Here is a 13,267-nt window from a genome sequence, read left to right as displayed (position 1 = left end):
CCTGTACTGCATTATTGTCCTGGGAAGGAAGGTATTCAAGATTACTAAAAATCCAAATGCAAATACATTAAATTTGGGGTTGACATCTGTTGCATTTTATACATTCCTTGTGTCAACTTCCTGTAATGCGACAGTGAAACATTCTGTTTATTATTCATTAATTACACTGTTTACTATGACACCACTTCATTACCGTGAGGTAAGTTATTTAGTATGACCACTTGTGCATCATGGTTAGAGATGGCATTCACTACTGGTTAACATTTATATCATTAAGTATGCACCTACGAAAATGTTTATTACTGTACTGCTTTCCGGTGTAGTTCTGGTAGGAAAATTGACAACACTACTTTTCTGTTGCTGTTGTATCCCTCCTCTGTATATTGGATAGCAGTTAAAATTGTGAAAATGTTCATGGGAATAATTTTTTAATAGCTGAATGGAATGCAGTACAATATCATTGAAAAATGACTTCCATAGAATTAGAAATATAGTAGTGCTGTAAATGCCAAATAGCCTGTGTAAATGGATGAATGTGGAATTATGTAAAACCAACGTCTGCTTGCAGAGAACCAACAACAGTCAATTAATGGATATGTGAAACCTCTATTGGTGACTCATGTCCCTGGTTGGGGTGGACCTGGTTCTGTAGGCAGCTACCCAGCAACACCACAGATGTATCCACATTCTCCAGACCCCAGCATCCCCCGAGATACACCATCAGTTGCCAGCGCTACCAGTGAGTCAGTCAGTAGGTAAGTAAACAAAACAGTTGCATAGTAAAACATTTCAGAGGTGTGTGTGTGTGTGTGTGTGTGTGTGTGTGTGTGTGTGTGGATGGGTACGCGCATGCGTGATTGCAATAGCCCATTCAATGTTGTTTGTTATTCGTTAACAAGAAAGAGGCATGGAACTGCATCATATAGGAATTTTATGGTATAGTGTTTCCAACCAAAATCATCATAGAAATCAGTGTTTTGTGCTATTACCTGGCTGTATTTCGCAATGTATATAAATTTTCTCTTCTTCTTGATAATTTTAATTTCACACTATTGTACATTTGATCTGTTTTGGCCCTCATTCCTGCTCATTCTTTGTGGAAGTATCAGCAGTCATGATTGTATGTATTGTATCTCTTTGGAAGATCATCTGATTACTTGAGAAGTTACATTTGTATAAAAAAAAAAAAAAATTTCTGTTACTTGATCTAAAATTTGTCTTTGAACAGACTACACTAGTGTAGCTCTGTAGACCTGCTAAATTTATTTTCTCAACTCAGAGCATGAACAAATACCATTGAGTTCTTCATGAATATTTATGTTTCTGCTGTCACAACAATGGGACACTTTGCCTATCTCCAGAGTGATTTGCTGTTGTACTAGTATAAAACACAATATCTTTGTGCATATTTTGCTTAAACTTCATAATATTTTTCGACTTCATAGTTGTCACCATGTCACAGCATGAGTAGTAAGAATTAAGAATAATGGAACATTACTACGGAAACAAGAGTGCAGTTTACTCGCTGGAGGATAACTACTTTTACTATTCGTATTATATGTCACTCTGAAATTGAAAAGACACACCTCAACAAAAGTTCGGAATATCGTATGTAGAGCTTACTATAATGACTTCTTATAGCACACCCATTGAGGTTTGTACTATACCTTATTAACGAAATAAATATAATATGCTCGGTTGTGCCAGCCCATGCGTTTGTTTGATTTTGCATCTTGGAAGATTCGAGACACTGCTAGAATACAGTGTGGTCTTGCATTGTCATCAACTAGGATAAAGTTGTCACTGACTTCAAGCCTGTAGGTCCATACAGTCATTTGTAGGACCTCTTACAGTTATTGGGGAACAGTCAAATTGCCATAGATGAGAATCTATGGCAATTGCCACCCAGAATACTACTCATTCACCTGCAAACAGATGAACTTCTTGAACATATTGACATTCCTGATGTCGTGTCATGCTCTTCCAAACCGGTTGCAAATTGTGCCTGGTCTCATCAGTAAACATCACAGTACTCCATTCTGCAATGGTCCAATGTTGATGTGCAGGAGCCCAGGTCCTTCAATTGTGTTGGTTCCGTTGGTTGACTGCAAAACTTCTCATAGGTCTTCTGGAATGAAGACCACACTGATCCAATCTACTAAACACTGTTTGGTCTGAGATACAAGTCCCTATGGCCTGGTACAAGTCATTTCCAATATTTCTGGCAGTTGATGTTGAGCACCTGCAAGCCGACAGTTGGAGGGAAACGGTCCTGCATTGGTCCTTGTATGCAAGGATGACCACTATGAGGTATGTCGTTCACATTTACCATCTCTCTGTACTTTCACCACACCTCAGATGCACCACATTGAGTGACATGTAACTGATCAGCAACATCTTGCTGTGTATGACCTGCTGAAACTAAAGCCACTATCCTGACTCTATCAAAGTGTTATACGTCTCTGTGTGTCATGTTACTGCAGTGTTGAGCACAAACTGAATGAAGCTGTTATTGATACTGAACTGCTCGCTGTGTGACGCTTTTCTTGTCATTGTGTAGGGCTTTTAATCCATGTGGAATGCAGTCTTGTTCAACATGGTTACATATCTACAGTTGGAAATCACATTCATTCTGTGGTTGTTGTCATCGGTTTGAAGGATCTGATCTTTCAGTAAGTATTTACCTGGTCCCTAAATTCCCCACAGACCAATGAAAACTGTGGGGTCACTTCGAACACTGAGTCCACTGGATGAATCCTATACCATCCTCCCTTCATATATGGGAATAATTGTAGGCTATATGGTTCCAGATATCTGTGAAAACCTATCAGTGTTTGACTGTGGTGCCTTGAGCTTTGGCAGCTGCAGTTTGTGCTCAGGATACTAGTAGTACAAGACTGAGACTCAACAATATGTAGAAGAGACAACCATGTATTTTGAGAGCCTGGTGCAAATTTTTATTCTCTTGGCACAGGTATGGGATTGATATAAATTGATATCATTGGGATGGGGTGGATATCATTGGACTTTCGGTTTCAGTTTATTGTGGTATATTGTTTGATAATATAAGTAATGTGTCAATTATTGAATCATTTTTGGGCCACCTGCTTATCTATGAATATGTGTCAACTTAGATTAAATGGCAGCAGAGAGTGAAAGAATAAGCACAGAATAACTTTATTGTGAAATAAAAATGTAAGAGTTACCAAAATAAAGGCAGTTTATCCAAAAGTGCACATCTTTGCACTTTTGTGAAATCAAAATCTAATGCAGGATAACACTGAATACCAATTAGCTCCACCAGGAGCACTGCAACATGCTTGAATCATTCTCGTTGTGCTGTCCATAAGTGGTCAGCACATTGCTGCTAAAATGTGTACCACTCCTTGACGTTGACCTTCCTGAGGCCATCCAGTGTGAAGGTGGCATGTGTTCTTATCAGCAATTACCACAAGCCATCTCAATTATTTGATTGCTGCAGGAGGCATGGTATTGGTGAGGTATGCTTGTAAATTATCATATAGAAAGATCATTCCATCATCAAAGTTTTGGCTATAGAGCTGGAAAGTAGATTTCAGGATTCAGTTCCAACACTACAAAACCCTGAAATAACCCTCAATAGTGATGAGCCATGTTTGATATGTGCACGATACCACAGTATAACAATTAGAAAGTTTTATTCCAGTTTCATTAGGCTTATTATTTGTAAACAGTGGTGTTTCCTCAATGTTTGAATGAAGCTAATGGAAGTCTACTACAACAGGTTATTCCACTGTCTTATTATATATTTATTATGTTGGACAGATAAAGGTCAAAAAGTCATAATGTATAGCTTCTTCTAGTGCTTAAATTAATGAAATAAAATGTTCTTACATGTTACTTTAATAAAGTGTGTGCAAGTACAAGAACACATTAAAAACAGTATTATGTATTGCAAATACACTTCTCGGGTTTGCCGCCAGATCGTATTGTGTAAATCGTACAATATTTCTTCAATGCAACTGCTCGACATCATCAGGTGGTGGTAGCTGCTGCTGTCACCGCTACAAGGCGCGACTGATGATAATCGCGTGGCGGCGTCGGAATTTATCATGACGGGAGCAGGCAATATGCGTGCGCGAGAAGACGCTCATAGTTGGAGAAAGCGGCGCTCCTGGTGCCCCCTACTGGGAGCTGCAGAAAGGCCATCCACGCGTGCGCATTGGGCAATAACTGTGCTGCCGGACGCTCCTGCGGATAAAGTTTGAACTAAATCTCAGCTACGCGTTGTGTCACTTGAGGAAACGGAAGTTCTTATTTTCCCTGTTTTTGATTTAATGGCAGCCAGTGCTGGATTCCAGGCGGCGCTCAGTTGAAAACCTGCATCCCTGTTGATTAGATTGTCCGCCGTGCGAGAGAGAGGGTACGTTATACAAGACGGGAACTGCACATGGTGTCCACAAAATTGCTATCACTGCATCTGAAAATCTCTTCGAAACTTTCAGCGTTATCATGGGATTGGGTAGATAGCGCTACCTGGGCGCTAGCAGACTGGTCAAAACAACAAGCCAAGGCCCGCCAAATGTCCAAGTATTCTCGTCTTGAGGCCCAACAGCAAGTAGGGAATGCACCACATCGACGCACCGTGTTTAATTTCACGGGTAGAATCCTGGAAGACGCAGCTGTTGCAGTGCTCGAGAAAGGTTTGAACTATGCACCAACACCACGGACAGCTCCAATCTGAGATGTCCTAGCTGGCATAGAACAGGCGATTTTGAAGCTTCCCAGTGACGTTGCAGAAGAGATCAGGAGGGACACCTGCCGAATTTTAACACGATCCCCACAGAGCAAGTACAACATCAGCTCAGCAGAAAGGAAGGCCCTGCAAGATTTGAGATCAGACAAAGACCTCGTCATTTTACCTGCCGACAAGGGGAACGCCACCGTCCTTCTCTCACGAGTTGAATACAACAGCAAGATGGAGGTACTGCTCGACGATCCTGCCTATCGCAAGCTAAGAGAGGATCCGACTGGCAAAATACAGAGAAAAACATTAGATCTCCTCAAGAAGAGTTCTATTCCTTCTAAAGTGACCAAAGGCCTACGCCAACAGGCTGCAGTTCCCCCAAGACTTTACGGCCTACCTAAGATTCACAAGGATGGGACACCTCTTCGCTCAATAGTGAGCAACATTGGAGCTCCTACTTATTTTCTGGCCAAATATCTTACTACACTGTTGGGACCTCTCACAGGCAACTGTGATCACCATATCCAGAATTCAGAGGACTTCGTAGGTCGCCTGAAGACACTTAAGTTACAAGCGTCGGATATTTTAGTTAGTTTTGACGTTATATCTTTGTTTACGAAAGTACCTCTGCAGGACTCGTTAGAGCTTATCAGCAGCCAGTTTGAGAGAGACATTGTGGCGTTGTTTAAACATGTGCTTACCTCAACTTATTTCTTATTTAATGACCAGTATTTTGAACAAGTGGACGGTGTCGCCATGGGAAGTCCACTGTCTCCCATGGTGGCCAACTATTTTATGGAAGACTTTGAGGAAAAAGCACTACAGTCGGCAAGTCTCAAACCTTCTTATTTTTGGCGGTATGTAGACGATACCTTTGTGGTGTGGCCCCACGGAGTAGAGACATTACCTGTGTTTCTCGGAAATCTGAACTCGCTACATCCCAATATACAGTTCACTATGGAAGTGGAAAAAGATGGCCTCTTACCATTCCTGGACGTCTTAGTCAGAAGAAGAGCTGACGGTACATTGGGACACAGCGTCTATCGCAAATCCACTCATACAGAGCTATATTTGCAGGCCACAAGTTGCCATCATCCTGCTCAACGCGGTAGTGTACTATGCTCTTTGGTGCATAGAGCACATGTAGTCTCAGATGCCGACAGCCTACCTGGTGAGCTACAACACCTGAGAACGGTATTCCAACAGAATGGCTATTCCGAAAGGCAGATATGCTATGCATTCCGTTCTCAGCAAACTCGACGCAAGGTTGTATATGAAGATGTGGAGGCACCCACTGCAACAGCTTTCTTGCCCTATTTTGGCGGCATGTCTTCGAGAATAGAAAGAATCCTCAAAAAACACGACGTCAAGTGTGTTTTTCGGCCACCAGCAAAATTGAGGAATTTATTGTGCTCTGTCAAAGACGACCTCGGCCTCAGAAAACGTGGCGTGTACAAAATCCCATGCCAATGTGGAAAATCTTATATTGGACAGACATGCCGAACCGTGCAAGAACGCTGCGTCGAACATCATCGTCATACACGCCTGGGGCAACCTGATAAATCAGCGGTAGCGGAACATTGCCTGGACACGGGACATCATATGCTTTACGAACAGACGGAAATTTTATCCCCAGCGTCATCTTTTTGGGACTGTGTTATTAAGGAGGCCATATATATTCGCACAGCGGACAATCTAATCAACAGGGATGCAGGTTTTCAACTGAGTGCCGCCTGGAATCCAGCACTGGCTGCCATTAAATCAAAAACAGGGAAAATAAGAACTTCCGTTTCCTCAAGTGATGCAACGCGTAGCTGAGATTTAGTTCAAACTTTATCCGCAGGAGCGTCCGGCAGCACAGTTATTGCCCAATGCGCACGCATGGATGGCCTTTCTGCAGCTCCCAGTAGGGGGCACCAGGAGCGCCGCTTTCTCCAACTATGAGCGTCTTCTTGCGCACGCGTATTGCCTGCTCCCGTCATGATAAATTCCGACGCCGCCACACGATTATCATCAGTCGCGCCTTGTAGCGGTGACAGCAGCAGCTACCACCACCTGATGATATCGAGCAGTTGCATCGAAGAAATATTGTACAATTTACACAATACAATCCGGCGGCAAACCCGAGAAGCGTATTTGCAACAGATCCGTTGGGAAAGCATGAAAAGTCAGTATTATGTATTGCTGAATAGAGCCCCTACTGTTCATCACTGCTACTGGCCACAGCAATCTTCAACTAGCTTCAGAGTTTTGTCTCTCATGGTAGCATTCATTGTTCAAATGATGTCAATGTAGTGTACGCCAACTTGGTGGAGAGCTTCCCATGCTGACTGTCTCTGTTGCTGTGCTGCTGACTGTCCTTATTGCTGTACTGTGATGACATGCACATGGTGTAACCTAGAAATATCCCCATGAGGTATGTTGACAGTCTGAACAGTGTGTGCATTTTTCTGTTCATGACTGGAGATTGCACACACTGCTGAACTACACTGCAGATGGATGTTTTCTTTTATCTCCACTACATTCGTTTCTCTACACAACAATTTCCTATGGTCAAAAGAGTATGAGAAGGAGATCTCTGAAATGGGGTGGGTGGTGTAGGAACAATGTAAGTCATCAAGATTTTGTGGGTCTACCATTCCTGCCAAAAGTTAAACAGCAATGAAAGTAGCCATTGGAAGCTGATAGCACTGCACCAAAAAGTTAATTTTTTTTTCATCTGCCGGGTACAGAACGAATATTTCTCTTTGATTACCATGCAAAGAGTAAAACAATAACTGGTTCAATCTTTGAAAGTTTTGTGGCCCAAGTAAATGCAAAAATGTGTCAGAAGAGGGCTGGGTTGTGGGGAAAATCATGTTTCATCTAAAAGGGCCCACACATTTTGGTAATTATTGTTCAGATTTCTTGTCATTAGAGATTAGACAACTATCAGAACTGATCTACTAATTTCTTTGTTATGGCTGGAATTTCTTACATACCTGGAGTTGAGCACGGACACTACATAGTTTTAAACTGCCAAGAATTTTGATTTGTGTGTTTTCTTTCACTTATAGTTAAATTCTTTGGTTAGAGTTGTTTTTATCTTTTTCCATTGCCCTATAATACTTTCATTTTGTAACATTGTGCTTTTTACAGGGCCTTTTCTTATCATTCAGTTTTTACTGTGTCTGATGTTAGCTATTTGGTTATGAAATAAATTACAGAAAGCTTTCCAAATGCAGCATTCTGATATTTTGCTTTTTTATTTAACACCAGTTTACATACTGTGATGGATTTATAAAAGGATGTTTGCCAGTTTTACATCCATGACATCAGACACACAGTGCAGCTGGCAAGGAGTGATTGTATAGTGGCATAGACTGAAGTGTCGCCAAGAGAATTCCGTAAATTATTTTAGGATTAACTGCAGAATGACATAGTGGTGATGCAGTTGGACATTTTATGCATCTGAATTGTTTTGTTGCATTTAAATTTTAACTTTTATATTAAAATATTTTGTAGAATAGTAAAATGTGCATCTTGTCATCAGTTTTTATATCATTTTTCCTTTTTTCCTCATTTTTCAAAAAGGCCTTTGTGTATACATTTTATGACATTAAATTTTCATTCCCAGTTTGAAAAGATCTCTTATTACTGTATTAACTGATGATTGTATTAGAAGTTCCTAAAATGAATATGGGGACTGATGTTTGTAAATAACCCACTTTTGAACATATTTTGTCTACTTACATGTACTAATGAAACATTGTCATTACCGAGAAGTAATCAAACTTACTGTGTTAAATGTTGTGCATGATTTTGCAGCCTAAATTTTCTGCATTTGTATGCATACTACGTGTTTACCAGCCACCAGAATTTTGGCTCAGTTTTGAAATATTCCTTTTTTCATCTGTTTCAATTGAGTCGTTAACGATTGGGAAGTAATTTGTTGACAGCAGCTGGAATTTTGATAGCTGCGAAGACAGACTTTTTTTACTGTATTGTTATGCTATGTCAGTACCATGTTTTTACATTTTTTAGTAAAAATTAATTTGAAATTGATTCCAAGGCACATGGCTGAAAAATAATATGTTATATCTTCCCAGACTTCATTTGCCCCTACAAGACAGCGGTCCAGTTCTCATGATGTAGGTGTTTTTTTTTTTTTTTGAGAGAGTGTAGGACAATGCAGTTCTTTCAGCACTGTAGAAATTGTCTCAGTTCTCAAAATGGGGAATCACCCTGTCCTACATTTCTGTTTATCACACCGTCCAAAAATAATGTTCATTCTGATTCCATTAAGAAACATACAGATTTTCCTCTGTCAGTTTTTCTTTATGACTTTGCCCCAAATATGTCGCAGTAACATTTTTTACCATTTCCCACCATATTACATTATCTTCATAAATGTCAGATTTTTTTGTGTTAAATGACTCCTTTCTCTCTGAGAAATAGTATATGTCATGTGTTGTGATAGTATGCAATAATTTTAAGGAGGCCTTCTCTCTTTAATATTATTCAGAACTGGTATCATATGTGATGTTTAAAGGTTAGATCTAATTGTTTGTGTCAGTAAAAAAATAAAATCATGCCCATTCTCTGCCTATTTACATTTTGCACAACATGAATCAGACCCGATTTGTTGTTCAGAGTAATGCTGCTTCAGATATATTTGAAGTTGCATGTTTGGTTTTTCAGTGCTGTGGATCAGAGACTAATAGTTTTGGTTTCATAATCTTTCATAAGTATGTTGTAAAAACTGAAAATTTGTATTGTTTCAACATTTGAAAGGGTAAGAGTAGGCATATCTGCTAGGTATATATGAAAGTAATCTTGCCTGTTGATACATGTTGTGTGAAATGAACTGATAAAATGGTTACAGTTGTTTTTGATTGTCATAGTGTCTTCTCATTGTGTATGTCTATAAGATGTAATGTTGTGCTGTCACTGACATTTTCATAAACATTATTCTATATTGTGTAAATATTTTTGTAACTATAGAATGTTTAATGTGCGTTGTTTTGTTGTGAGTTGATAGTTGTAACTTGTCAGGTATCAGTGATACCTCAGAAGTTTTAACAAAATTTTATTAAAGAAAAGATGCAAAATAGAAATAAAGGAAAAAAGAGAACAGGGTAAGTGCGGGAGCAAAACATGTATTGTACTTAGAATTTTTATTATTATATTGTTTATAATAATAATGTTTATCGAATGATATATGGCAGTAGAAGAAAGATGTGTAGCTTAGGTATATTTGTCTTTCATGAAATTTTTGAAAATTTTAAAAGAAAATAAAATAATACTTTAATCACATCAGTATTTGTGGAGCATTTAAAGTGATATTGACGGTGTTTATAATCTATTTCAAATTGAATTCTGAGAAAGCTAACTTTGCAGGAATGTGTGTACTGTCTTTAATAACTGGGGTGTGTTTTATGTGTGAGGAGGTAAATAATTAATGCTTAGTTTAATATAGTTGATGATTTTCACAAATTAAATATCAAATTCTTTTGCATCGATGTAATGTGAACTTGTCAATTCTCACTAGCACCTAACAGCTGTATTATGTAATAAAGACTTCCTTTTTCGTATGTCAAGAAGTACAGCCACATAGGAGAGGTCACTGTTCCCACAAGAATAATTGAGTATATGAATATTTCCACGATTATTTAGGTTCCTTGAGCAGTAATCTAATGTATGTATGGTGTCAGAAATAGCCATTCTTTTACTCTCCATCAAGCTACATGTGAATTTACTTGTTGCCTTCCACTACCCTACCACTCTGTCCACACACACACACACACACACACACACACACACACACACACCATCTTCTTCCTTGCCCTTGTTTGGAACACCCCCTCCCTCTCTCTCTCTCTCTCTCTCTCTCTCTCTCTCTCTCTCTCTCTCTCTCTAGCCTCTTTAGTTGCAGTATTCAAAGTGCTGTACAAGGTTCATCATGCATTAATTGAAACTTTCCAATAGACCCAGGTTCTCCTCGGAATGTGATGGGAAACTGAATGCAATTTTTGAAGAGAGTTTGAAACTTTGCTTTCTGCTCTCTGTATAAGTTTTGCTACCTTCTTACTAATATATTTCTTCGTACTTTGTGCATGACAACAAATAAATAGTCTGGTGACCAGTGAGTGCAAGATGTATGCAATATTCAGAACTTGTTAGCAGTGGTTTTCTTTTCATAAGCTGCTTTTAGTTCTGATGAAGTTGTTTCTGAGATTACAGTTGAAGACTGTATATTTGCCTGTGCTGAGTTTTTCCTATTTCTATGATGCTGTGATGATGCAGTATAATTATAATGTAGTTTGCAGTAATTACACAGGGATTTAAGCACTGGCTGCTGCTTTCCTGATACCTTAAGAATGCTTGATACACGTGCTATGAACATACAGATTGTTAAATTCCACATGAAGTTTAATGGCCTGTTGAGGTGAACATCCTAATTGGATAAGTTGTTGAAGAATCTGTATTCACTATAGTAACAACGTTAACATCTCAGATGATTTCTTCAGGTGCAACTGCTGGTATCCTGAAACACTGGTTACATACATTGTTAATGGTAGTCCATTAGTGGATTAGATTTCTTTGAGTGGACAAGTGGGTTTCTTAATATGAGATACTATTGTCTGATGTGGCTGAAGTAGGTACCACACAATTTAAACTGAAAGGAGAATCAATTTGTACAAGTTGTGCAAGACCACATGATGTCTCATTCAGGTGGCATCAACTTATGATCATAACTAGTTTTTTTATTGTAATTTTGGAGCATATCTACAAAGCTGCTCTCAATCATTGCTCGTCTGTGTGATACATATACTTTGTTTCTTTCAGATAGTGAAAGTATGGGTTTAATTTTTTCCTTTGATTGGATGTACTTATTGTAATCAGTAAATGAAGATTTTTTGGACCTTCATATAAGTGTTTGCATGCTTTCAGTTTCTCTTTGTTGATGCAGTGCATATGGGAAGACAATATATATTATTGAGTAATTGGAATTGTGAATTCATATTGCAAAAACACTAGGAGTATTTCAGGAGAACTTATATTTTGTGTGTTGTAGTGAACCTAAATTCATTTGCTTCAGGATTCCTTTCTCTGTACACATTTATTTGTGCTCTCTAACAAATTCTTACATTGCTCGTTGTCATAATCGTGTTTCATCATACTCGTGTTTCATCATTACTTATGTCTCCCATCAGAGTGATGAATAAAGCCCTTTCATTTTTTGAGTTTGTTGATCTTGATAATAGGACATTATTCCTTTAACATGTGCAGTGCTTTGCCACAGATAGGGCTATTAATTAGTCTTTGCATTGAGACTAGATATGCAAGTAATAAGATGAATGATTTCACTGATGATTTTTATGTGTCATTGGTACTTAAAAATGTTCGTTTAGATGCTTTTAGATAAGAGAACCACAGAGAACTATAAATGGAAAGGCCATTTTACCAGTGATTAGTGTTTGGTGTAATTATGTTGCATATGATAAGAAATATGTCTCTCAGTGTTTCATAGTGTGAGTAGCAGCTTACAGAAAAACATTCCGTATCTTGTACACCTACTGGATGTTGATCCCTCTGTTGGACTTGCATAGTAGGAAAGGGACCCCCCTCCCCTTTTTGTTATATAAATTATGGCAGGAATTATTTTTCTCGAAATAGATTAACCAAATTCTCAGAAACATTTCCTTTCACTTCATGTGCAGGTCATATTTTTTTTAATTATATGGCTCCCTGTAAACAGTCATGTCAAACTTTCTAATTATGATCTAGATATTCTTTAACAACAACCCATAGGAACTAAGTACTGCATTTTTAGTATCTGGACAGTCTTAAAATAGTTTAGTGGAATTGCAGACTAATTTTTAAAGTAAGATCCTCGCAGTGCTGTCTTTATTAATATCAAAACATTTTATGAAAACTCTATGCTCCAAGAGCTGTACAGTTTCCCAGAATGTATTTCTAGTAGAAGTGTGACAACTGCACAGTTAATGATGTTCTGCCCAGCATTGATGGACCTTCCATATTTGTTTTTCTTTAAGATATATAATCACCTTATTTTTAATGATTCCCATTATTGTGTTGTACAGAATTACTCATGAATGTAACTTTTGAAATGTGCTATTAATATTCCATCCATGTTGACTTGACTATGTAGAAATGTTAGATAAATGTAATGGATATGCCTCAGGTATTTGGCTCTGGAAATGCAATTTAAGAAAACCTGAAATTCTCCATGATTAACAGCAAAGTATTTACAGAGCCTGACTTGTCAGATACAAATTTTACAGTGTGTTGCTATTACATAACAGACTTTAAGGCTGACTCTTTGACAAAATGTAACATATCTTTTTATATACTTTTCAGTTTTTTAACACTTACAGGTTTCAGATATATCTTGAGAGTTATTAACTGAAACTTTTGTAATAAATATATTATTAATATGATGTTACTGGTTCGTCAGAATGTTTTTAATTTTTCCAGTCAAAAATGTAAAGTCTCCATTTGTGATGTTTGTGATTTCAGTGTATACTATAAATAAAA

At 38.2% G+C, this 13,267-nt stretch overlaps 1 protein-coding gene across 5 annotated transcripts in view; it reads left to right on the top strand.

The window, feature by feature from the left end:
* Positions 1-13,267, top strand: part of LOC126188977 (signal transducer and activator of transcription 5B) — a 135,015-nt gene that overhangs the window by 109,875 nt on the left and 11,873 nt on the right. For 4 of the 5 annotated variants that reach the window (XM_049930764.1, XM_049930762.1, XM_049930761.1 and 1 more), the window contains one exon: positions 569-755. In XM_049930764.1, coding sequence (XP_049786721.1) covers positions 569-755 — 187 coding nt within the window. Of the gene's footprint in view, positions 1-568; positions 756-7,984; positions 12,360-13,267 lie in introns of those variants that run through there. The other variant, XM_049930765.1, reaches the window with a different exon arrangement.

Source organism: Schistocerca cancellata, chromosome 5 (genome assembly GCF_023864275.1).
Source record: "Schistocerca cancellata isolate TAMUIC-IGC-003103 chromosome 5, iqSchCanc2.1, whole genome shotgun sequence".
Classification (NCBI taxonomy): domain Eukaryota; kingdom Metazoa; phylum Arthropoda; class Insecta; order Orthoptera; family Acrididae; genus Schistocerca; species Schistocerca cancellata.
The sequence above is the reverse complement of the archived record's forward strand: the minus strand, read 5'-3'. Positions and strand labels throughout refer to the sequence as shown.